A 24,538-nucleotide genomic window follows, 5' to 3' on the forward strand; every position below is an offset into this window, starting at 1 on the left:
TCCTGGTCCTCCTGGTCCTGCCGCCGGCAGTGTTGGGGTTAACCCGCCCATATGGTTCTCCGGGAGGTTTGGGCCAACAGGAGAGGAAGAGGAGGGCGGGCTGGTGGGGGGGGCAGGACAGACGGGAGGGGACAGCGGGACACACACACACACACACACTCCCTCCACACACACACACCTGCACCTGGTCTCCCGATCAGCCGCTTCCGGTCCGGAGGATCGATGGATCGGCGCATCGATCCGGAGGTTTAAACTTTGTGTGAGGCGTTCAGGGACCGGCTCGTTTTTCCCGGTGTTCCGTGAAACCGGCGACCGGCGGGCGGAAAGCGGCGGCTCGGTCGTGACGAGCGAACGGGCGGCGGGTTTTTTTTTTTTGTTTTTTTTGTTTTTGTTGTTGCTTTTTGTTCCCCCCTCCACGCCAGGTGGAGGTGGCGGGCGTGGCGGGTGGGGGCGGCGGACCCCCACCGACTCCTCTTTATTCCTCTGCGCCTTTTCCGTTCGAGATCTTCTCCTTCTTCTCCACCCGGATCCAAAGGCGCGACGCACGGAGAATGCAGCGGTAGCTTCCACCGCCGCACACCGACCTCCACCTCCACCTCCACCCGGACCAGAAGGTAGGACTTCCTCTCCTCCTGTTAACTTTTAACCCTCCTGGTTACTCTGTACCGCCGGGACCGAAGTGCGCACATTTGTCCGCCTCCTATTTCGGGATGTTGAGTTCACAGGTAGTGGACCTCCACCCTCCTGGACCTCCTGCACCTCCTGCACCTCCTCCACCCCGCTTCCCTCCCGCGGCCGGCGGGGTCAGCCTGTAATTAGATATAAATATAAACCTCTTATGTTTTGCTGGTGCAAAACCTGTCATTATGGATGGAGCTGATGTCCAAACACCGGGTGGAGGAGGTGGAGGTCCGGACACCACCTCTGAGCTCCTCTAAACACCTCCAGACTTTCCTCTCGAAGGGATCATTTTTCCCAGATCCTCATCACCTCCTCCTCCTCCATGTTTATGTTTCGTCCTAAAAATGAATATCAAAGTGTTTCTGCACCATGTGTGGTTCTTCAAGCAGCTTCCTCCTCCTTCTCCACCTCCCTTGGTCACCACCCTTCAGAAACATCTCCCTTTTCTTGCCACTGTGCTCACTATTTGGCGGAGAAGTCCCCACTTTTCATCCGTGGGTGGAGGTTCTCGGAGGAAGGGCCCCGTTCGTGACCTCACAAATATCTCTGGAGACAGGAAGCCTCCTCCACCTCCACCTTCTCCTCCACCTTCTCCTCCAGCTCCAGCCCAGGGTCAAAAACACAGAGGACCGGTTTTGTCGTGTGTCGACACGTATGTTCTGCAACTTTAATGAGAAAAGAAGGAGGAGGTTTATTTTAAGGCGCAAACCGCACTTTATTTGCAAAGCCTTTGACGGACGGGCGCCGTGTCGTCACAGGTCGCCATGGAGACGAGGGACCGGACCAAACACGGCCCGGGGTCCGCGTACTGTGGCCTTTCAGCGCGAGGCTGCCAAATAGTGATCCACTCATGCAAACAGCTCCGGGATTAGCTGCGTGTTTTACTCTGTGTGTCTGTGTGTGTGTGTGTGTGTGTGTGTGTGTGTGTGTGAAGCCTTAACCTTCATCGGCTTGTTTCAACCTGCTTGATAAAATCCAAAGCACCGTCTCGCGAGGTGACGTAGGTTCGGAGTGAAAGGGGGCGTCGGGGCCTCGGCGGACCCGTCGTCCTCGCACGTGGACGCCGCCGTCCTCGCACATGGCCGTCTCGTGATCACTCCCTCTCACTCTTTTTCAAAAACCTTTCCTTTTCAATCCCGCCGATCGATCCCCCGGGGAACCCGATTGCCAAATAGTGATCCGGGTGAGCGTCTCGTGCCGGCGGACGGGCCGCGGGTTTAATGGACGTGGCGGGCCGGGCCGGGCTTTTAGCGTCCATTATTCATACGGGAGCGGCGCGGCGGAGTGCAGATGCATAATGAATGCCACGTTCCAGCACCCCGACACCGTCAGGGCTCGGCGGGCCGCGACCAGACACGCTTTGAACTGTCACCGCTTCCACACGTCAACCGGGATCTTCACTTTCTTCTTCTATCTTCAACCCTTTGTTCAGCCCCGAAGCCCACGATATATCCGGAGGGGGGGGGGGGGGGAAACACACCCGTCAGAGGTGAATTCTGCAGTCCTGACACACACACACATGGACACACACACACCTCGCTGCGTTTACCCTCTAAATAAATAATGTGGCTGTCATATTTTCCAGAGCAGGTGTGGAGATTTGGACGTCGCTCGGCCGCCCGTCAACTATACGTCTCTCCTTGGAAGGCTGCAGGCCAAACTTCTGATCCGCCACATCAAAGAGACGGAGAGAGAGAGGGAAAAAGAGAGGGAGAGAAAAAAAGAGAGAGGGAAAAAGAGAGAGAGAGAGAGAGAGAGAGAGAGAGAGAGCCACCCATCCCACCTTCTTTTTCTGTCTCCTATTTCTCATGAGGCTTCCTTTCTATAATAATACTTGGTTCATCTCCCTCTCTTTCTCTCTCTCCTCTTCTTTTATTTTCTTTTTTCATCCAGATTTAGATCTCGGCGTGCTACCTGCATGGCTGTTACCATGACGACAACACCCTGCGCCCGGCTCCTCCTGTTGGCCCTGTGCGCCGCAGCGGCGGCGGCGGCCCTGCAGCAGTCGGCGCCGCGGGTCCGACTCTCCTTCAAAGGTGGGTTCTGGTTTTGGATTCGTGCTTCCTCTCCATTCCGATGTAAAGGACACGCTTCCTGCCTCTTGTCAAACGCCGCGGAGGAGAAAACAAAAGGTGGATGTGGCGAGACCTCGGACGCCGGCGTTGGCCTTCGATTTTCCAAGGAGTCGTTCGCCTGAGAGAGTCGGGCGTTCGAGTCCTTCGAGTCACCGAGTCGGTACGCCCTCCTCCGAGTGGGGCGGCGACTCTGAGCTACCGAGTGATTCGTTCGTCGAGCTTCCGAGTGAGTCGATCGGTTCGTCCGAGCGGGGACGTCACTCTGAGCTTCCGAGTGATTCGTTCATTGAGTTACAGAGTGAGCTGTTCGTTTCTACAGGGACTGTTGCTCCGAGCTATCAGGTGATTCGTTCATTGAGTTGGCGAGTCGTTTGTACTGTAAACGTGACGGATCCGCTGAGCTGAGTCGTTCATTTTGTGAGTGGGGACTCGGAAGAGCTGAGTGAGTCGACCGTTGAGTTACTGAGCGAATCGATCGGTTTGGAGCGGGAAGGTCAATTGTAAGCTACTGAATGACTTGTTCTTTGAGCGATTCATCCAGCGAGTTACTGAGTGACGGACCTCTCTGAGCCGGGACGGGTTAATCGAGTCAAGGAATCGTGACTCAAGAGTCAGAAAAACGACTCCTGAGATTCGATCGGAAATCCGCCTTCCTGAGAAGACGCCGCTCCGGCTCCCTCAGGTCTGGACGTGACGGTACAAGAAGAAGCACCTGATGTTTGATCAAAAGATCATCGAGAGCCGGAGGGTTTGGAGATCCAGGACGGTGGTTTGGGGAATTTGGGGGACCCCCCCCCCCCCCCAGGTCACCGTGGACACCTCTGCCGAAGAACAGCGGCGGCTGATTACTGTTATTAAAGCACCTGGTTCTCGCGGCGCCCTGGGCTCGCCGTCAGGAGGACACGAGCCAGGCGCCGCCGCCGGGAATTAAGGCCGCCGATCGGTTTTAGCGCATTCCTCAGCGGCGCTCCGGGGCGGAATCAGAAGCTCTGTCCCGTTCATTTGGCGAAACCCGACGGGACGCGAGGGGTTTTATCTCAGCAGCTTCAGGGCGCAGGCTGGAGGTGCGGCAGCAGCAACGTGTCCTGCTGACCGCTGAGAACTTCAGTGACCTTTAACACTAATTCCCTTTCTGGGAAACATCCATAGCTACTCGCTGAGGCTGATGTTGCCGTCACATTGTGTCTCCACACACACACACACACACACACACACACACCTGGGGTCAAATGTGTTTGTTGGTTGCCATTTAAACCCCCCCCTCCTCCTACCAATAACATTCTAAGAAGTTGGACTTTCTCCTGGCTGGATCTCCAGCGCAGAGAGGACTTATTGTTCATTGTTAGTGACAGGGAGTCTTTGTCGGCCGTGGAGGAGGAGGTGTGTGTTGGAGTCCAGCTCGGCCATGTGACTCGTCCGAGTGACCCGGACCACCGTCGGGGGGGTTGGTGGTGATTCCCCCCCCCGGTTGGCTCTAACCGGTTAGTCAGCATTGCTAGAGAGCGAAAGGTGTAACCGAAGCCCGGCGGCGCCGCCGCAGGTTCGCTCATTCCCTCGATGGGTTCTCGGGGTCACCACGGGTCGAAACCCGAGGCGCCGACCCGGCCGGAGCCTCGGCCGCGTCCTTCCCCCGCGCTTCCCCCTCCGTGTCGGGAATCGGGAGTGTTTACCGGATGATGGCGGCGCATTGTTCGCTATTCTTGGTGATGGGACACATGAGCGCCGCCGCATTTAGCACCAGCGGCCAATCCGTGGCGGAGAAGCACGCCATCCTGTGTTTCCCCGCGTCCGGCCCGGACCGGAGATCCGGCCGCGCCGCTTATTTTAGTAGCACCTTGACCACATCCTGTCCTCGCCGGCCCGGACAGGAAGCCGCCTGTCACTTTGATGTGAGCGGAGGCGGCGCCGCCCTCTGAATCCCCCGTAAGCCGCTGTGAACATTTGCCGTGACATAAGCCCGCTGTCTTTTCACGCTCCCAATACGGCGGCGGCGGCGGCGGCGGCGGCGTCATGGCCGCGCCACCGGAGCTGCTTTGTGCGTTTGAAAGCAGGCGGTGGATGTGTTGCGGGTGGATGGGGGCGCTAGCCGCTAGCGGCGTGTCCTAACAGGTTCCGCTCCGCCGAGCGCCGTCCCACCCAATGCGGAGCGTTCGCCGCTCCGCCGACCACGGCTCCCTCGGCCACCCGGCCTCCCGCTCCGCGGGCATGAAATATTCAGATCTTAAAAGGCGGCGTTTGTTAAAACACCCCAGTTTAGTTCTGTTTAATCAGCGAGGCGAGAAGGTTGATGGAACGGCGCCGGCTTCTTTCCACGCAGAGCTGATGGACACGCGGGCCGCCAGACCTTTCAGCTTCTCCTTCAACACCAGCGACTACCGGATCCTGCTGATGGACCAGGACCAGGGCCGGATCTACCTGGGCAGCAGGGAGTACCTGGTGGCCCTGGACATGCACAACGTCAACAAGGAGCCGCTCATTGTGCGTGAACGCTCTTCTTTCCAAATCCGCCGTTTCCGCGGGAGCTCTAACTGGATTCCTGCTTCTTCAGATCCACTGGCCGGCGTCCGCCAAGAGGAAGGGGGAATGTCAGATGACCGGAAAGGGCAGACAGGTGAGTCCGGAGGATCCGGGTCCGGAACCTGGCGGGGGTTTTTCAATTCCGCTCCTCTTCCTCCAGGGCGAATGCGCTAACTTCGTGAGGCTGATCGAGCCGTGGAACCGCACACACCTGTACACCTGCGGGACGGGGGCTTACCAGCCCATCTGCACCTTCGTCAACAGAGGCTGGAGGGCGGAGGTGAGGCGGGGGGGTCCGAAGGGGTCCGAAGGGGTCCGGAGGGGTCCGGAGGGGTCCGAAGAGGTCCGAAGGGGTCCGAAGGGGTCCGAAGGGGTCCGGAGGGGTCCGAAGGGGTCCGAAGGGGTCCGGAGGGGTCCCCGTCGGGGTCGTGGGTTTGACGCTCGGCGGTCTGTCTCTGCAGGACTACCTGTTCAGGCTGGTCCCGGGGTTCGTGGACTCGGGGAAGGGCAAGTGCTCCTACGACCCCAAACAGGAGAACATCGCAGTTCTGCTCAGTAAGACCTTTGGATTAAAAGAGTTCTCCAGTTTGTCCATTGCTGTTGCCCCCCCCCCCTTCCCCCCAGCGCCCCTTCCTAGGTTGAAGCTCCTTAGTTCCCCAAACACCTCTCAGATTTCACAAGAAAGCGTCTTTGCAGCTCCACTGACATGAAGGTTGACCCATTTTCAAACATAATAAAACACCTCCTCCTCCTCCGGGAGAAAAACTCCCCCCGCTGCCCATCTGGTGAGATTCAAGTCTCGAAATGTCCCGACTTGCTGAGTCGACTGGGAAATATGTTGTTTACGCCGTGTTTAGTGGGACGGCGTGGACGCTGCTGAGTGTGTGTGTGTGTGTGTGTGTGTGTGTGGGGTTTGACTCCAGGAGGGAAGCCACCAGACGCTTCTTCTCCAGCTGTGTTTTCTGGACAAACACACACTCGGCGGGGTGTGAGGAAGGTTTTGACCGTTTCTGACTGTTACCTCCCTTCCCTTCTCGCGCCACAGATGGGAACTTGTACGCCGGAGTCCACATCGACTTCATGAGCACCGACGCCGCCATCTTCCGCACGATGGGCGGGCGGAGCGCCATCCGGACGGAGCAGTACGACTCCAGGTGGCTCAACGGTGAGTGAGCTTCTGATTGCGGGTTTTGGTTCTTCTGGTTCCTCCGCCGTGTCATTTGTCGACCGCCCGCCGCCAACCTCCATACTTATCCGCCTCCCAGAGCCCGTCTTCGTCCGGATCCAGCAGATCCCCGACAGCGCGGAAAGGAACGACGACAAGCTTTACTTCTTCTTCCGCGAGAAGAGCCTGGACTCGGCGGGCGGCGCCAGCCCCAACGTGCTGGCCCGGGTGGGCCGGGTGTGTCTGGTGAGCCGCCGTCGGTCCACATTCGCGTTTGGGCGACTGGCGTCCGACCCTGACCTCGCGTCCCGTCCGTCCAGAACGACGAAGGGGGGCAGAAGTCCCTGGTGAATCGCTGGACTACGTTCCTGAAGGCCCGCCTCATCTGCTCGGTGATCGGCGAAGACGGAGTGGAGACTCGCTTCGACGAACTACGTGAGCGCCGCCTCCAGTCCCGACGAGGGCGTTTGTTTGTTTTTCCGTCCCGTTGACGGGCCGCCTCGCCGCTCGCCTCGCAGGGGACGTCTTCATCCAGCCCGCGCAGGACGAGCGGAGTCCCATGGTGTTCGCGCTCTTCACCACGGCGGGGTGAGCAGCTCCGGTCCGAGCTACGTTTCCCCTCCGGCCCGTCGGAGTTTTAACGTCGTCCTCTCGTTCCCCAGCTCCGTCTTCAAGGGCTCGGCGGTCTGCGTCTACTCCATGGCCGACATCCGCAACGTCTTCAACGGACCCTTCGCCCACAAGCACGGACACAACTACCAGTGGACCGAGTACACCGGCAAGATCCCCTACCCTCGGCCCGGAACCGTACGTCCTGCCCATCGCTCGTCCACTCAGTGGAGACAGAGGTCCAAGACCGTGTCCTCCTGCCCGTCCACCCTCACACTGCACCTCCTTCTGCTGAGGGTGTCCACCATCAGGTCGTCCGGTGGCCGTTCCTCATTCCTTCTCGGCGGTTCTGAAGGCCCGGGGATCCTTACGCTAATGTCGGATGAGGCGGAACGGTGATGTGACCGGGAGTGGAGATTTAGAAGTCGGAGGTTTTGAAGTTCTTAGGGTCAACAGTCCAGAGCGTAGGAGAGCGTGAAGAAGAGGTGAAGAAACCGGTACAACCCCGTTTGGAGAAAAGCGGGGAAAAGTATCAGGGGTACGATGAAATAGAAGACTATCGGAGGAGACAGTGGTGAGATGATCTACAAACGCTGACAAAGAAGTAAAGATAGGAGGCAGAGCTGGAGGTTGCAGAGATGAAGATGTTGAGGTTCTCTTGGAGTGACCGGAAGAGGATCAGGAAGGAGTCCATCAGTGGAACAGCGCATGTTAGATGATTTGGAGAGAAGGTCAGAAGCCAGACTGAGATAGTTGGGTCATGGACAGAGGAGGGATAGAGAATATATTGGTAGACGGATGCTGGAATTGGAGGTCTAGAAGAAGACCAAAGTGAAGATGGATGGACGTAGTGAGAGAGGATATGAAGTGAGTTGGTGAGAGAGAGGAGGACGCAGAAGAATTTATCACGGGGTGCAGGACATGTATGACTGAGATGGTTTGGGCGTGAATACCCCTCTGGTCATGTCCAAACCATGGTGAAGATCTGGGGAGAAGGTTGCTGAAGATGGAGCTGCCTGGCAGGAGGTCTATAGGAAGACCAAAGAGAAGATCTATTGATGCAGTGAGAAAGGATATGAAGGTAGTTGGTGTGAGTGAAGAGGATCCAGAGAATAGGGTCAGATGGAGAAGGTGAACCCTGAAGGGAAAAGACCAAAGGAGAAGAAGAAGAATATTAGTCTTTGAGACGTTTCCTTCAAAGTCAGCCTCAATCCTAGAGATCACCTGCATGTTCCCCCTTCCGAAGTGAGTTTGTTTCACCAGTATTTGTCAAGTGTGTGTGTTCCTCGGGTGGAACGGTGAGGCTACAGGGAGTGGAGATCGAGAAGCTGGAGGATTTCAGGTACTTAGGGTCAACAGTCCAGAGCGTAGGAGAGTGTGGAGAAGAGGTGAAGAGATGGATCCAAGCAGGTTGGAATGGGTGGAGAAAAGTGTCAGGGGTACCAAGAGATAGAAGAACATCAGCCAGAATGAAAGGAAAGCTGGAGGAGACAGTGGTGAGACCAGCGATGATGTTTGGACTAGAAACTGTTCCAATGACCAAAAGACAGCAGGCAGAACTAGAGGTTGCAGAGATGAAGATGTTGAGGTTCTCTTTGGGAGTGACCAGGATGGAGAGGATCAGGAATGAGTCTATCAGAGGGGGACGGCACATGTGAGATGTTTTGGAGAGAAGGTCAGAGAAGCCAGACTGAGATGGTTGGGTCATGGACAGAGGAGGGAGAGAGAATATATTGGTAGACGGATGCTGGAATTGGAGCTGCCAGGCAAGAGGTCTGGAGGAAGACCAGAGAGAAGGTTTATGGACGTCGTGAGAGAAGATATGAAGGTAGTTGGTGTGAGAGAGGAGGATCCAGAGAATAGGGCGAGATGGAGAAAGTGGACTCGCTGTGGCGACACCTGAAGGGAAAAGCCGAAAGAAGAAGAAGTCGACCCCCCTGCTTGAGAAGGCCACGCAAAGAACAAACCTCCTCCTATCTCCTTCCTTTCCACTCAGTGTCCAGGAGGAACCTTCACTCCCGGCATCCGCTCCTCCAAGAACTTCTCCGACGAGGCGGTGAACTTCATCAGATCCCACCCCCTCATGTTCCACCCGGTCTACCCGGTCCACCGCCGCCCCCTGGTGGTGAGAACCGGTGTGGACTACCGCTTCACCGCCCTGGTGGTGGACCAGGTGGACGCGGTGGACGGGCGCTACGAGGTGCTGTTCCTGGGTACAGGTGAGCCGGGGGGGGGGGGCGGCGGGGTCCACGCATCTCCGCGAAGGGATCTCTAACGTCACGACGTCCTTCACAGATCGCGGCACCGTCCAGAAGGTCATCGTTCTGCCCAAAGACCCCACCAGCATGGAGGAGCTGACGCTGGAGGAGGTGGAGGTTTTCAGGGTAGGTCCGGGCAGGAGGCCCCCGCGAGACCCCACCCGACCTCCCCAGTCACCTCTCCCTTGTCTCCTCTCGATTGCAGACCAGAGCGCCGGTGAAGACCATGAAGATCTCCTCCAAAAGGGTAAGCGTCTCCTTCGGGCGCCTCCCGCTCGGCATCTCCTCCGTCTGAGACGGCGTTCCGCTCGGTCTCCTCAGCAACAGCTGTACGTGTCCTCGGACGCCGGGTTGACCCAGGTGTCGCTGCACCGCTGCGGCGTTTACGGCCGGGCCTGTTCCGACTGCTGCCTGGCCCGGGACCCCTACTGCGCCTGGGACGGCGAGAGCTGCTCCGCCTTCACCCCGTCCACCAAGAGGTGCTTCCCGGCTCCGTCGTCCACCTCCTGGACAGAGGAACCATAAAAACCTAGCTTTAACCTAAAAAAAAAAAAAAAACAAAAACAAAAAACTGCAATATTTCATTTCATAACAGCTACACTACAATTTTCCCTTCTATCATACTATTGTGCACTCCTTACCTCACCTGTTACTAAGACACTTTATAGTTTCACCGAGACACTTTATAGTTTCTTTTTATTTCTAATTCTGCCTTTTATTATTTATTACCGTTATATTTTCTGTAACTCTGGCACGGCAATGTCCTCCGGGATTAATAAAGTTATTCTTATTCTTCTGACCGGCGTTATTTGTCTCCCAGGAGGAGCCGTCGGCAGGACGTGAAGCACGGCGACCCGCTCAGGCAGTGCCGAGGGTTCAACGCCAAAGGTTTGTGCTCGAAGGTCTGGCGCCCCGGGTGCGGCGTCCGCCCGGGACCCTGACCTGGCTGCGCCTCTTCCCAGTGGAGAAACGTCTGAGGGAGACGGTGCAGTTCGGCGTGAAAGGAAGCAACACCTTCTTGGAGTGTCAGCCCCGGTCGCCGCAGGCCACCGTCAAGTGGTTCTTCCAGAAGGAGGGCAAGAGGAAAGTGGTGAGGTCGCCCGCCGGGGAGATTCGGCGTTCCGCTCTTCCCGCCCGCCGGGTTGAGTCTGATCGGTTGTTTCCCTTCAGCTGAACCGCTCCGGAGGCGTGCTGAAGACCAACCACGGCGTCCTGCTCAAGGCGCTCAACCAGTCGGACGCGGGGATCTACCACTGCCTCGCCACCGAGAACAACTTCAAGCACACGGTGGCCCGCGTGGCGCTGCGCATCCTGGACCGGGACATCGTCCTGGCGCTCGCCGCCCGGGACGACGAGGAGCCCGCCGCTCGGCCGAGGGGGGAGCAGCGCCTCACGCCCACCGCCTTCCCGCCCGAGATCCGGCTCATCAACCAGTACTGCCAGTCCTACTGGGACCAGCACAGCCCCGAGCAGCACCAGCAGCACCAGCAGCACCAGCGGCAGCGTAAACGCACCAGCCGCCGGCACGCCGAGAGCCAGGACCCCGGCCTGGGCTAGAGGCTCCGCCCACAAGCTCCGGCTTCATCGGTGTCCCGCGTGCTCGCCAGTCCGCGTCGGCGGTTTTGCGCGTCAGCCTGGTAACGACACGCTTATTACACACATTCCAGAGACGGAGGGCCGGCGGGGATTCCTTTTCCCGCCGTTTCTGTCACGTTCCACAAAGCGACCGGGCGGGGGGGGCGGCTCGGCGGACGCCGCACGTCAACGCGCTGGAGGGTCACCTCTGAAACTCATCCTGGTTTATTTTCCTTTTTTGTTTTTTTGTTTTTTTTTAAATCGGCCCGCCAGGCTGCCATCTGCAAAACCGCCACCGCGGTCCTCTCAAGTATAGTGAAACAGAGGTGTAATATATTGATTGTTAATATAATATATATACGGTCGGTGGATTTGTGGCGTGTGAAGGGTCGAGGGTGTAGACGCGTACGTTGCATGCATATGTGTCGTTTCACTGGTGTGTGTGTGTGTGTGTGTGTGTGTGTGAGTGAGAGAAGGTGTTTTGTATTAAGTTAATTCTATTGGATGCTATCACATGGTTCCCCCTCCACACACACACACACACTCGGACGCCATCAGACGGGTGACATCATCATCATCATCATCATCTCTTTAATGTACAGTTTGTGGTCATGTCAGAAAGTGTGTGTGTGTGTGTGTGTGTGTGTGTGTGTGTGTGTGTGTGGCACCGCCCTGCTGGTGAACCTGCACTGGAAATGTTGGCTCAAATATATCTAAACCCTGCAGAAGCTCCGCCCTCCTCCGTCTTTTCGGCGTCTCAGTCGTCCCATTCGTCCTCGTCGTCCTCGTCGTCTCCGCCGTCGTCCTCGCTCTCCTCTGAAGGTGGAGAAGGAGAAGAAGATGGGCCTCGAGATGATCTCCAGCCCTCGCCGGGGGGGCGACACCTACCGGAGGAGTGTATGACTCTGCTCCTCTTGTCCATCACCATCTTCAGCGCGTCCACGATGCCGCCGCCGGCCTCGGGGTTGGACGGCGAGGGCAGATCCGGAGACTCGGTCACCTGCGAGCGACAGGTGGAGACGACGCGGTCAGAAGCCGAGGCGACTCGCGGGCGGTCGATTCTCCGGAGGAGGCTTTTACGTTGCGGAGCTTCTTCCCCCGTCGGATCTGGTCCAGCAGAGCTCCTCTGCCTTCTCCTCCGCCTGAGGACGCCTGGGCGGAGGGGGGCGGAGCCACGGAGAGCGGGGGAGGCGGCGGGAAGTCTGGAAGGGATCCTTGGGACGGTGGTGGCGGCGGCGGTGGCGGCGGCGGCGGCGGCGGAGCGGGATCTCCTCGGTTTGCTCTGCTCGCAGACGAGACGGGTGGAGGAGGGAAGCCTGAGGAGCGATGGATGGATGATGATGGAGGAGGAGGAGGTGGAGGTGGAGGGTTGTGGGAGGAAGGTGGAGATGATCTGGAGTGAGAGCGCGGGGTCACGGGGTGGGCGGGAGGTGGCGGGCGCGGGAGGCCGGTGCGGCCGGGCGGGGGCGGCGCCGGGCCGCCGCGGCGCTCCGGCTGGACCGGGACCGGGACCGGAGGCAAGGGGCCCGAGCGGCTCCGCGGGGGCGGAGGCGTCGGCACCGGGGGCAGCGGGCCCTGCCTGCTGGGCGGGTGAGGCGGAGGTCCTGGATCTGCGGGGGGAGGAACAGAACCGGCGTCACCATGGCGACCGGCGTCCGACCCGGGGGAAGCGGAGGACGGGCGCCATCTCACCTCCTCGGTTCACCTCCCTCTTCACGGCCTCCATCCCTCCCGACTCCTGGATGACGTCGTAGATGAGACGCTGGGTTTTCTCGTCCCTCATCTCCGCCTCGCCGATCCCGGCCTGGGACAGAAGCTTCCACAGGTCCGGGTCCAGGTTGTTGGGGTCCCAGCCCACGTGGGTCACATGCCTGGGGGGGCGTCATGATAACATTCGTCACATGTTCATAACACTTTCTAAACATGTTTAAGCCGATAGATGTGTGTGTTCATGTAAATAATTCCAGTGTGTTGCTGCTTCGTGTCCTGATGTTGAAACACCGGCGGTGTCAGATCGAATTAATAAAATGCGGAAAAAGGAATCACGACGACGAGCGACCGGTGAATGACGGCAGCGGCGCCGGCATGGCTCCGCCCCCTCGGAGGGTCGGTTCCGGGGGATCCGACGAAGGCGGCGTGAGCTCGCTGATGCCTTGTGAGAAGGGAAATGGACCCTACTTGAATCCGCTGGGGGCGCCGATGTCCGCCTTGGAGAGTTTGGGCCCTTTCTTCTTCTTGTCCTTCTTGCTCTTCTTGTCTTTGCCGACCAGCGACGAGGGCCGGAAGCGCGAGGACGGGCCGTCGTGGTTGTTGATGTCGGCGGCGGCGTGGAAAGAGCCGGGGCTTCCTGAGGCGAGGAGAGAGGGACGCTTTCAATTCCTGCCTCAGTGGACACTTCTAGAAGAAGGGAGGAGCTACACACCTTTGTCCGGCGGGGCCCGAGGCCGGGACCCTCGCTCTGCTGCCAGGAGAAAGGAACCAAAGCGACAAGAGAACGCCACGCGTCATTGGGGTCATTGGGTGCTACCGGCCTCCTCCAGCAGGGGGCGCTGTTTCTTACCTGTTGATCAGAGGAGAAACCATTTTGTGTCGTCAAACACGAGGCTTCACGAGAACTGAAGCTGAGTTTATCTCGGGGTTAAAGCCAAGAGCTTCTCCAGCTTCTCCAGCAAAAGCTTTTGTCAAGAATGAGGTCATAAATCATTCCCGGAAATCACTTTGCATCGTCCGCCTCCTTGTTCCAGGTTTGGAGGCTCCCGGTCTAAACCGGAAGGTCGGGATCGGTTCGGTCGGGTTCGGGTCCGCGCTTCCCGCCGCTCGGCGAGGGGGAAGCCCTAGTGGAGATCTTCGCCGAGCGTCACGAACCTTGGCGGCTGTTCCTCTGGTCGATCTTCTCCATGACGGCGCTCCTGAAGTCCTCGGCCTCCTCCGGCTGAGCGAAGCTCAGTCCGACTTGACAGTCCTGCGAAGGAGCAAAGGTCACAGAGCTCTGGCGTCCTGCCCGGAAGATGCTCACGGAGATCTGGCGGACGTCCGCCGGAGGCGAGGAGAAGGTCCGCTTACGTCCGCGGCGAAGGTGTGGAAGTCAATCTGTGGCGCCGAGTAGACGATCTGGTTGTAGAGCTCCTGCTCCCAAACCATCCGGCCCGCCTGCGGAACAACACGGTCACGTCGTGCTCGGCCGCCATCCGGCCTCCTCCAGATGGACGCGGAGCACGAGGTGGACACCAACCTTCAGATCGAACATGCGGATGAAGTAGGAGCGCTGGAGGTTGTCTTTGACGAAGCAGACCACGCCGGTGTGCTGGAGGCTCCAAGCAGAAGGACTGTGGTGCAGAGCCATGAGAAGCTGCGCTACGGTGGTGGACATGGACTGAACAAACACACACACACACACACACACACACATTGGCTGAGAGTTCCTATCAGAGCATTTCATGGAGTTTGATATCACGCCTGCGTTGAGAAGACACTTCCTTGTTTGCCTCAGTGCTTGCTGTGGCTGAAAGAGATGATGTTCCTCATCATCGTCACGGCGGATCTGTTCGAGCCGTCGTCTCGTCACGAAGACAAGAAGACAACAAATAAACCTTCGGACCACTTCTGCTATGATGTAAAGCTCTGGACTCGACTACCCGTCTAATTCTGACACCAGAGGAAGAAACGCTTCAATCACCACTTCCTGTTACAACTCGCTCCTCTTTTGAAAAAAAAAACCATGACCTAATCCAAGCCGCTCACTTTAAGCACAAACCAGAACAGAGAGTCGAGGCCAAATCCCGACAAACACGTTCAAATCGGTCGATTCGGCGGCGGAAGGTGAAAGGAGCCGAGGCCCAACGGGGGCCGAACCCTCGACTCCGTCCGCGGAAGCTCTCGGGGGCCGGAATCTTTAGCTTCAGCCGCCTCCTCTCCGGGCGCCTCCGCCTCTCGGACCGACTCCGGAGCTTCCGGTCGGGCGGCCAAAGAGCCGGGGCGCATCTCCTGCAGCTGGTTACCCCTCCGAGGTCGGCTCAGGACTTACGGCACACCTTCTGCCCAGCAGCTCCTCCAGCCTCTCGTTCTCCGGCAGGCTCAGCAAGGAGCTCGACGCGCTCCCACCTTTGGACTTTGACCCGCGACTCATGGTCCCCCCGTCGAGTGGCGGCGGCGTTAGCGGCGGCGGCGCCTCGGCCGAGGCTATCTGCTCACGCTCGTGCCGAGTTCAAGGAAGTTTCTCTTCTCTGTTTGCAAGGGTGCAAGCAGGAAACAGACCGCCGCACTTCTGCCTCCCACCACGCGCGACGCGGTTATTTCCACTTTTAGAAGGAGGTGGCGCCCGGCCGCTCTTTTTCAAGCCTTCCTTCACGCCGACCTTCGTGTACCTTCAGACTTTTGGGCGTATCCTCTGACCTCCGTGGACCTCAGAGCGCCGTCGGACCTTCGCGTAGCAGCACGTCCACACGTGTACGAATGACAGACACATTTTATTGACAGGAAACATTCAAATTAATTTAAAAATGTACAGGAGAATGACAAAGTCAAAGTCATCTTTGAGTCAAAATTTACAGACAGAAAAGAAAAAAAAAAACGGACTTGCGTTCATCTTTAATTGACCGCCTACAGACGAACGTCACCTGCCGTCAAGACAGTTTCTGGGACCGCTAGGACACCAGACATGTCTAAGACGCTTCTTCTTTTCCTCTTTTATCCACAATTGACGAAGGTTGACTTCCACTGAAGACTCTAAATGCTACGGTTGTTCTAATCTTTGGTTTGCGACGGTCGGCGTCGACTGCCTTCACGAGTAGCAGCGAAACCCCGCAAATTGCACCGTTATCTGCAGGGGGCGGGCGTTACGGAGGGGGTTGCGGGCCCTCACCTCGGACCGGACTCCCAGGACGACGACGACCTTCTTGATTGTCTTGCTAAAAATGTCCCGTCAACGGAGTTCCTCGCAGAGGTCCGGCGTGCCGGGACGGGTCGAGCTACTGCGGCGTCGGTCCGACGAGGCGGGTGGGGGTGGGGGTGGGGGGGTGGGGTTTGTTTTCGGACGAATAGGCCAACCGGCACCTCCCTCTTTTCATTTTCTATTTTGGGAAATGATGGACACTAGACAGGAAGCGGTTGAGAGACTTCTTGCGGTGACAGAGTTATTCTGCGGAAAGGTCCGCATTCAAGCGGTTAAACAGGATTTCCATTCGAGCCGCGCTGTTGCCGTTCATCCCTTCGCCGCCTTTTTGTATTTCTGGACAAGCCTCCGAACGGCATCCTTAATCTGGCCCGCGGCACGGGATCGATTCGGCTCGTCTCTCGTCCGAGTTACGGGACTTGTTGTCGGATGCCGAGAGGCTTTCTTTTGGTTTTCTGGTCGTATGCTTCGTCCGGTGATGCCAAACTCTTGTGTTCGGCTTTGGTTGAGAACGCGGCAGCTCAGGGGGGATTTATGGGCAGGGAAAGCTTTGGTTGGCGTTGCGGTCGAGGCGCCTCTAGTGGCCGCCGACGCTTCGGTTCTCCCCCGACGCCCAGTCGATGCAGATGAAGGACAAACTGACGACCATGAAGATGAATCCCACGGCGGCGAAGCAGGCGGCCTGCGCGAGGAAGGGGAAGGCGGGTAAGTCGACGGCTTCGGGGGCAAACGAACTCGCGGGACTGCGCAAGCCGAGGGGGAGCCTTACCTGAATTTTGGATTTTGACCTCAGAGGTTCCTGCTCTTCGGGAACAATCCGGATGTAGAAGATGCCGGGTAGGATGAAGATGAGACTGGGCGCAGACGTGGCCCCTGCAGGCGGCGGGAGACAGATTGGTGCGATCAGAAGTACGACGGCGACGGAGGTAAGAAGGAGGTAGACGGAGGTAGACGGAGGTAGGACGGCTCAGGCGCTTCTACCGTTCACGTACCGATGAGACCAAAAATGTCGCGGATGGAGGGCACGAAGATAACGAGAACGTTGACCAGGAAGATGAGACAGAACGCGATGATGATGTGTCTGGCCCAGTGGAAAGGCTTCTCCGGGCACAAAATCTGGAGCAAGGCCCGGCGGATCTGGAGAGGGAGGGAGGGCACAGGAGGCGGCAAAGCTCGAGACGAGATCTTCTCCACCGCAGAGCACGAGAACGGAAACCACGGCGGGCTTTTCTCTCCGATTCACTTTGCTTTCTACTCGGACAAACGCGCTCCTCTTGCAGCCTCTCTACGGAGGCTTCGTTCTGGTCCAAATCTTGTTCTCGACCCGTCCGAGAGGCCTCTTGCGAGACGTCTGCTTTTGCGGTGTTTGATAGAATCATCAGTTTACTCAAAGTGAAAACCCCAAAACACCAACGCTGCAAATCATCCTGAGGAGGCGGATCCGTGTGTCGCTACCTCAGATGTGTACTAGGAAGTGCAATTGTTTTGAGATCTTTATCAACCATACCGCGCCTCACCGAGCGCTTGTCGCTCGCTTGTCGTCGTCGACTTATGTAACGCGACGGCGGTGGCGGCTCACCGGGAAAAGGACCACGGGAACCGTCAGAGTGACGGCCACCAGGACGGCCAGACGGACGCAAAGGATGTGGACGTCCAGGGGGTCCACGCGAATGTAGGTGTGCAACAGCTCCGATTCCACGGCACCTGGAACAGAAGAACCGACAGCCGTCACGCCTCGTCCCGCGCGGCGACTTTCCATCTCTGCGGTTCGGACGGACCCTTACCGAAGAAAGTGAGGTAGCCGAAAAGAGCGGTCAGGAGGTACATGACGAACATGGCCAAGATGGAGATGTTGGCCACTCTCTGCATCCGTTTCTTGCTTGGACTAGGAGGCGGGCGGAGAACACGTTGGAGATCCGTACTCGGGCACGAGGCGACCGAAGACGACGTCCTTGACTTACTCTCGCAGCTCGGTGTAGATGGGCAGCACCTCGGGGTGGCAGACGAAGGCAAACGCCAGGATGGGGATGGTGTACGCCGTCTGGAAGCCAAAGGAAGCGGACCTCAGCGACTAACCCGCATCTCGACACCCGGCGAGTCGCGGATCGCGAGCGCGACCGGCTAAACCGGCTGCGAGAAGGTGACCCCTGCTGGGAACTTAGCGATGCGTAAGTTTGAAGTGCCCCGACCTGTGAGTTCATCGTGAACATCTTAGCTTCGCAGAAGTCGTCTTCCGGAAGCGAGTGGTTGACGGCGTCGCCAATTGAGACGCCGTCGATGGTGACGTTGGGATGGTGAGGATTCTCCAGCGGGCAGTCGATGTTGAACTTTTTGTAGATGACCTGTAAGCGACGCGTCCGTTAGACCATCCAAGGTGACAGGAGGGTCGGCGACGAGGGCGGCGAAGGTTCGGGACTCACCGAAAAGAGGAAAAACACCATGCAGGACAGAGAGAAGCCACTGGTGTAGCCCAGGTAACCTGGAGAGCAACGACGACACCAGATAACAATAGCGGTCGACAACAAGTAGCGGGACAGGAAAGTAAACACAACACAAATATGCAATGAAAAAATGTGTGTGTGTGTGTGTGTGTCATGGTGCAGGGGGAGTACAAATAGAAAATGACAGGATGAATCAGACATACCAAGTTGTTTCATGAGTGCTAGAGGGAGAATGATGAGAATGCTAACAATGATGATCAAGTAGTTTCCATTCAAGAACCACTCTCTAAGAGACGGCCACGTGGACGGATGAAGGGGGGAAGAAAATAATAAAAATCAGTGCACGGCTCAACAGCGGATCTAACCAACAGGATGGATGTGCGGTTGACGGCGGTGTCATCGCGCCGCGCTCACCCTGTGATCTCTTGCCTGCCCAGGAAAGCCAGGATGACCAGCGGGAGCTCCGACTTGACGATGAAGAGGTAGCTTGACATCGCTGGGGGAAGAGAGAGCGTTCAGAACGAGGTCGCCTTCCTCCCGCCCAGCCGTGCGGAGGCGGCGGCCGCCACCTACCTCCGATGTTGTGGACGGTGATGATGCAGGCGGCCAGGTATTTCCCCGGCGGACCGAAGGCCCTCAGCCCGAGCTGCTCGTAGGCTCTGATTCCTGCCGGGAAAGGCGGCGGCGGCGGCGCCGGCACATGGTGGGCGTCAATACCAGGAGACGAGCGGCGGACGTGCGCGGCGCCTCCGGCCTACTTACCTACAACCCCCGCGCTCTTGAGCAGGAGGTGGATGGAGTACGCGGACAGAACGGCGATGAACGCCAACAGGATCCTGGAAGCGGGTAAGCAAAGGGGCGCTGAGAACTCGGGGGTTACCGGTAGCGTCTCGGGATACCGCTGAGCGGAAGGTCGTCGGTTCGACCTCCGACCCCTCAGGCCGAGGCGCCGAACCCATGATAAAAGCGGAGCTGCGTGTAGTAAGCGTGTCGTGAGGAGGGATTACTGTGACGCGCGGCTGACGGGGACAAGGTTTACACGATGAAAACAAACCCTGGCGGGTGGAGGTTGCTTCTTTTTCCGGTTCCTGCTTGAAGTCGGCCCGGAAGCCCGCGGCGCCGCGGCGCGCTAGCAAACTCTTATTACAGCCCGACTGGATCGTCCTGCCACGCGCAGCTTGGGACGCCCACAGGAAAAACAAACGATTGAAAATGCAAAGAGAGCTGGGTTTTGCAGGGAACACACACACACACACACACACACACACACACACACACACACCACCCCCAACCCCCACTGCAAAGCAGAGCACTGATCCAGGCAGGCGTGTCTTGGATCTGATCACTACAGGAGCTATATTTAACCGCTTAAGTCTGATTTAGGGGAGCTGAAGCTGTGCGTGTGTGTGTGTGTGTGTATGTGTGTGTGTGTGTGTGTGTGTGTGTGTGTGTGTGTGTGTGTGTGTGTGTGAGTGCTCCCGTGTGTATTCTGACAGGTCAGGCCTCGTTCCAAAAGCTCTACATATAGGACTTTGTCAGGTGGACACACACATACATGTGCACACACTCGACCAGCCCCTGCACACACACACACACACACACACACACACACACACACACACACACACACACACACAGTCCTACTTGTCACCTTATAAGGACCTTGTATTGGCTGTTTGAAGTGTCCATGCACATGCAGTGGTGCTGGGAGTGTGTGTGTGTGTGTGTGTGTGTGTGTGTGTGTGTGTGCGTCACCGGCCCTGAAGGCACTGAATCACCAAACAAACGAGCAGCGTTTGTGTTTCCTGGGATGAAAACACACCCGTCAGTGTGAACACACAACCAGAGGGACTTGAGGGGGAGGAGGTTCCAAGCAGCTCCATGCAGGAGCTACAAATTCACGTAGGATCCATATCTCCTCTTCTTCTGCCCTCACTGGTCGCCACCAGCCTCCATCTAACCTCCTCCGTCCATAAACCTCCTCTCTGGTCTTCCTCCAAGCTCACCATCCGTCCACCCAGATCTTCTCCATCCCTCCTCTGTCCACGTCCAAACCATCTCAGTGTGACTTTATCTCCAGAACATCTAGCATGGCCGCCTTCCTGATCCTCCACATCTCCGTCTCTGCCTCCTGTCTTCTCCTGGGACCCAAACACCTCCATCTTCTCCGCCTTTCCCTTCCCTCCTCATCACCACTGACACTTTTCTCCACCCATTATGTTGCAAACACACACCGATAACAAATACACTAATCAATAATTACACAACGGCTCCAAACATACTCTCATAAACACATGTTAGAGCTCTGTAAATATAAATACACGTTAGATCAATAGGAATATAAATACTCTAATAAATATCTATTGGATCTATTTAAAAATAAATACTCTCATAAATACATGTTGGATCTATGGAAATATAAATACTCTAATAAATACCTGTTGATCAATATAACTACATGTTGGATCTATGTAAATATATGTATCTGTTGAATCTATAGAAATATAAATGCATGTTAGATCTATATAATTATACATACTAGTTAGATGTCTATAAATATGAATACATGTTAGATGTATATACCGTATTTTCCAGACTATAAGGCGCACCTTGATTGAACGGCTTATTTTAAAACTGTTTTCATATGTAAGGCGCGTATAATAGAAGCTACAGTTGCGTTATGCATCCACTAAATGGAGCTGCGCTAAAGGGAATATCAACAAAACAGTCCGATAAGTCAGTCAAACTTCATTAATACAAGACAAACCAACGTTCTGACAACTCCGTTCACTCCCACAATAATACGCTACCGTACGTACCGGTAGCTCTAACCGGTATTTGCGCCGCCTCTGTTGAAAACAATGTATTTCCAACTCCATTTGTCACAGTTCAGAGCGTTTCATTAAACAGAAACACCGAGAAGGACGGCCTCTGAATTCATTGATATTCATGTCGCTAGCTAGCTAGCTAGCAAGCTAGCTAGCAAGCTAGGTAGCGCTGTAGCACCAACAAAAACTACTAAAAAATACATGTTTGCTCCATGTAAATATCAATGCAAACATACTATTTAATACATGTTGAATGCGATGTTGCGATGGTTCCATTTAGATACTATATAAAAACACAGTGGCTCCATAAAATATAAATGTACAAAGAAATAGCCGGTGGCTTAAATACTGCCGTACAGCCGTACTGGAAGAGTACGTAGAAATACAGGTTGGATCCATGTCCATCCTGCAGTAAGTTTTCCTTCCAGTGAAACCACGTCGGATCCTGATAATAATAACTCGAATAAATCTAGGTAGGATCCGTATGAAACACGCGTCGGACCCCGCAAACGTACGACGAGGAGAAGGTTCTGGACGTCCGGCGAGTGCAGGCTGGATCCTGCGGAGGTGAAGAGCGGCGTCGGACCTGCATACTCACAGGAAGAGGATGATGCCGGTGTTGGACATGGCGAAGGCCAGGCCCAGGATCCCGCTGCCCATGATGGCGTTGCTGAGGTTGAAGACGGACATCCCGAACGAGGTCTTCCCTTCGAACTGCGAGGGAAAGGCGGAGGCGGGTGAGCCGGACGGACGGACGGACGGACGGACGGACCAGAGAAGCCACGGAGGAACGCCGGACACTCACGTCGGTGAAGTGCATCTCCTTCTTGGCGCCGGGTTTCTGGGGGAGGAACTCCTCGTGCTCGGCCATGGCCTCCAGCCCGTCGAACCTGCACACGGATAGCGTTCATTGGCGGCCGTTCCACGGTTAGCGGCTCGGAAGACGGGGGTTTTCTTTACCCGTCGTCCCTGGCGTGTCCGTTCATCTTCTGGAGCTCCATCGCGGTGGGCGGCGCAGGAAGTGGCTTGGGAGACTCAGGATCTGCGGCCAAGAACCCCGTCTACAACCTGGAAACCAAAGGAGACGTGGGGGTTCTGCAGAGGCCTCCGCTAGCTAGCCGTAGCAACGCTCGCCGATCCAAGAGACGTTTTTGGGGGGTTCGAATCCGGTAATAACTCGATCGCGAGCGCGGAGCGGCGGATACGTTTCACGTTACCTGCGAGGCAGCGAGCGAAGGCGAAGGGACTCCAGACAAATGCAATCCAAACAGAAAATCTTGTGCGGCCTGGAAAGGGCAGGACTATTTATAAAGAGTCTTGAGACATTCCCACTTGCCAAGGCCAACAAGAATGTTTCTATTTTCCTCCTCGTCGATGAGAAAGACTCGGACACCCGTCCTCGCCTGAGGACCGCGGGAGGAGGAGGAGGACGTGGAGACTCCACACGCTCCCAGGAGGAACTTCATGTCTTCTTTAAAGACTTTTTTTTTTAAATGAAGGTGTGTGTGTGTGTGTGGTGTGTGTTGCAAACTGGTGCTGCTGGAAAGGGTCATGAGATACTTCCCCCTCTCCCTGGTTGGGGGGGGGGTAAAATTTAGGTTTTAATATGAGCCCACACACACGCACGCACACACACACACACACACACACACACACACACACACACACACACGCTGATCACGCAGGCGCACCGCCGTCCACGCAGCTCAGAGGAAGACAAAAGCTTTCTGTCTAAATGGTTGTGTTAAATCTAAACACACACACACACACACACACACACACACTGGCCAGGGGTCCACGATGTCTCTCCCGTGGCCCCAAAACCGTGGAACCCCTCCAAACATCACACACCTTCTGGAACAACGACACGTCACGACTGTTCCTTTCTCGCTTCTTCTTTTTGCGGAGTTTTCCGTGCGCTGCGTGGCGGGCCCCGCGCCCCGCGCCACGCGCCCCGGAGCCCCGGAGCCCCGGAGGCCCGGAGGCCCGGAGGCCCGGAGCCCCGGTGCGGGTGGAGGTGAAATGGCGAGGGGCCCCCACCCGGTGAGCGTGACATTTAACACGTGTCAATGGCCCCGGATGGCGGCCGAGGCACCGTGCACACACTCGACCAGCCCCTTCACACACACACACACACAAACACACACACAATCGATTTTTCCTAGAGTAGTTGTGCTTTTCGAGTCCGCGCGCTAATCCGCACTATTCCCGTGTAATTACACTCGCCGGGTTGTAATAATGGTTATTACAATGTACTAACGCGCTTATTACAATGTAATAACGCGCCGCACAGCCGCATGATCGTCTGACGCAAGACCAGGACACGATTGACAGCCGTGGAGTCTTTTCTCCAACATCTCCATGGCCGCCCCCCCTCCTACCCCCCACCCCCCACTCCCCGACCCCCCACCCCTCGGACCCACGTTTAGGGCCACTTACCCCAAAGGCGGCAAACACGAAGGAAGAGGAGCCCCTGGAAATGGCCGGGATTAATCCTCCGCGACGTGGGTTTATATATAGCCGCGCTCCTCGGCGTGTGTTCAGCGAGGCTCCTTGGCGGGGAGGGAGAGCAGGACGGATGGGGGGGAGATTAAATAATGGGAGGGGTGAGCGGGAAACGGAAACACCCACACTTAACCCTTTGCTGGACGGAGCCTCGACGAGAGTGGTGGTGGTGGTGGGGTGGGGGGTCAAGGCCACCCGCCCGGTGTTATGGAGAGTGGATCCCGCCGCGTGTGCGTGGGGTGACGTGACAATGGGTGGGGGCGAAGTGGGCTGAAGGTGGGCGTATCCTGGCTGTGCCGGTGGATCCTCGTGGAAACTTGTCCTCCTGCATGCTAATTGCTTAAGGGGATAAGTGCTTTTTAAAGATTGCTCTCATGTGAGTGTGCTTAGGGCGGGAAACATGGCCGCCGGGGCCGGCGGGCCGAGGTCCACGCAGCGTGACCCGCCAGGTCACGGATGTGTTCTTATCAAGTTTGGTTTCTCTCGCAAGATGGACCGGGGCCACGGTGGACCTGCTCCCTGCTGTGGACGAGTCCCACGGTGGACCGGCCTCATATTGAACTGGCCCCTGCAGTGGACCAGGCCCAAGGTGGACCGGCCCCAAAACCGACAGGCCAGTTGACCAGTGGACCAACCTCATAGTGGACCGACCCCACAGTGGACCGACTCACCGGTGGACCAACCCCACAGTGGGCTAACCTCATAGTGGACGGACCGACCTTATAGTGGACCAACCCCACAGTGGACTGACCCCCCAGTGGACCGACCTTATAGTGGACTGACCCCACAGTGGACCGACCCCACAGTGGACCGACCCCACAGTGAACTGACCTCATAGTGGACCAACCTCATAGTGGACTGGCCTCATATTGAACTGGCCCCTACAGTGGCCCGGGCCCAAGGTGGACCGACCCCACAGTGGACTGACTCTCCAGTGGACCGACCTCATAGTGGACCGACTCCGCCGGCGTCCATGGGAGCAGCAGCCCCCCC

At 57.0% G+C, this 24,538-nt stretch overlaps 3 protein-coding genes across 6 annotated transcripts in view; 1 reads left to right on the forward strand and 2 right to left on the reverse strand.

Moving 5' to 3' along the window:
- The window catches only part of LOC147226812 (semaphorin-3F-like), an 18,196-nt gene extending 6,588 nt beyond the window's left edge, over positions 1 to 11,608 (forward strand). Inside the window, exons 1-18 of one of the 3 annotated variants that reach the window (XM_086160050.1) lie at positions 143 to 614; positions 2,575 to 2,717; positions 5,074 to 5,234; positions 5,305 to 5,367; positions 5,434 to 5,553; positions 5,735 to 5,828; positions 6,319 to 6,438; positions 6,539 to 6,684; positions 6,759 to 6,873; positions 6,957 to 7,026; positions 7,101 to 7,245; positions 9,044 to 9,266; positions 9,343 to 9,431; positions 9,511 to 9,552; positions 9,627 to 9,784; positions 10,126 to 10,193; positions 10,268 to 10,395; positions 10,476 to 11,608. In XM_086160050.1, coding sequence (XP_086016176.1) covers positions 2,600 to 2,717; positions 5,074 to 5,234; positions 5,305 to 5,367; positions 5,434 to 5,553; positions 5,735 to 5,828; positions 6,319 to 6,438; positions 6,539 to 6,684; positions 6,759 to 6,873; positions 6,957 to 7,026; positions 7,101 to 7,245; positions 9,044 to 9,266; positions 9,343 to 9,431; positions 9,511 to 9,552; positions 9,627 to 9,784; positions 10,126 to 10,193; positions 10,268 to 10,395; positions 10,476 to 10,862 — 2,247 coding nt within the window. In that variant the 5' untranslated portion in view covers positions 143 to 614; positions 2,575 to 2,599 and the 3' untranslated portion in view covers positions 10,863 to 11,608. Of the gene's footprint in view, positions 1 to 142; positions 615 to 2,574; positions 2,718 to 5,073; positions 5,235 to 5,304; positions 5,368 to 5,433; positions 5,554 to 5,734; positions 5,829 to 6,318; positions 6,439 to 6,538; positions 6,685 to 6,758; positions 6,874 to 6,956; positions 7,027 to 7,100; positions 7,246 to 9,043; positions 9,267 to 9,342; positions 9,432 to 9,510; positions 9,553 to 9,626; positions 9,785 to 10,125; positions 10,194 to 10,267; positions 10,396 to 10,475 lie in introns of those variants that run through there. The other 2 variants (XM_086160048.1, XM_086160049.1) reach the window with 2 other exon arrangements.
- On the reverse strand, positions 11,559 to 15,100 carry wasb (WASP actin nucleation promoting factor b). Of its 2 annotated transcripts, XM_086160052.1 has the most exons (10): positions 14,905 to 15,098; positions 14,113 to 14,253; positions 13,944 to 14,030; positions 13,746 to 13,842; positions 13,303 to 13,341; positions 13,059 to 13,227; positions 12,573 to 12,751; positions 11,961 to 12,490; positions 11,769 to 11,880; positions 11,559 to 11,696 (listed from the first exon to the last, which is right to left on the reverse strand). In XM_086160052.1, exons 1-10 carry the CDS (start codon positions 15,004 to 15,006, stop codon positions 11,638 to 11,640), a joined length of 1,515 nt encoding a protein of 504 aa, XP_086016178.1. In that variant the 5' UTR covers positions 15,007 to 15,098; the 3' UTR covers positions 11,559 to 11,637. The 2 variants fall into 2 exon arrangements, with proteins under 2 accessions (XP_086016178.1, XP_086016177.1); XM_086160051.1 differs by having other exon boundaries at positions 11,638 to 11,880; positions 14,905 to 15,100.
- A 464-nt stretch (positions 15,101 to 15,564) lies between these two features.
- Positions 15,565 to 23,610, reverse strand: LOC147226814 (sodium-coupled neutral amino acid transporter 3-like). The gene is made up of 16 exons (XM_086160053.1): positions 23,480 to 23,610; positions 22,001 to 22,108; positions 21,846 to 21,930; positions 21,639 to 21,754; positions 18,975 to 19,048; positions 18,786 to 18,878; positions 18,627 to 18,708; positions 18,416 to 18,498; positions 18,192 to 18,250; positions 17,961 to 18,113; positions 17,733 to 17,812; positions 17,556 to 17,656; positions 17,351 to 17,475; positions 16,764 to 16,908; positions 16,541 to 16,644; positions 15,565 to 16,453 (listed from the first exon to the last, which is right to left on the reverse strand). Exons 2-16 carry the CDS (start codon positions 22,039 to 22,041, stop codon positions 16,349 to 16,351), a joined length of 1,446 nt encoding a protein of 481 aa, XP_086016179.1. The 5' UTR covers positions 22,042 to 22,108; positions 23,480 to 23,610; the 3' UTR covers positions 15,565 to 16,348.
- Between the last annotated feature and the right edge of the window lie 928 nt (positions 23,611 to 24,538).

This window comes from Fistularia commersonii, chromosome 14 (genome assembly GCF_037954325.1).
Source record: "Fistularia commersonii isolate RoL2024-O1a breed Wild chromosome 14, RoL_Fcom_v1.0, whole genome shotgun sequence".
NCBI lineage: Eukaryota > Metazoa > Chordata > Actinopteri > Syngnathiformes > Fistulariidae > Fistularia > Fistularia commersonii.

What these genes read in the sequence shown, in the direction of transcription:
- wasb (XM_086160051.1), bottom strand. Translation starts at nt 15,006, where the DNA reads ATGAGTCGCGGGTCAAAGTCCAAAGGTGGGAGCGCGTCGAGCTCCTTG. An exon ending in CCAGAGGAACAGCCGCCAAG is followed by an intron (nt 13,342 to 13,745) that starts GTTCGTGACGCT and finishes TTCTCCTGGCAG; the next exon opens with CAGAGCGAGGGTCCCGGCCT. An exon ending in GGCGCCCCCAGCGGATTCAA is followed by an intron (nt 12,752 to 13,058) that starts GTAGGGTCCATT and finishes ACGCCCCCCCAG; the next exon opens with GCATGTGACCCACGTGGGCT.
- LOC147226814 (XM_086160053.1), bottom strand. Translation starts at nt 22,041, where the DNA reads ATGGAGCTCCAGAAGATGAACGGACACGCCAGGGACGACGG. An exon ending in ACCGGCATCATCCTCTTCCT is followed by an intron (nt 19,049 to 21,638) that starts GTGAGTATGCAG and finishes ACCCGCTTCCAG; the next exon opens with GATCCTGTTGGCGTTCATCG. An exon ending in TGTTCACGATGAACTCACAG is followed by an intron (nt 17,813 to 17,960) that starts GTCGGGGCACTT and finishes TTTGGCTTCCAG; the next exon opens with ACGGCGTACACCATCCCCAT.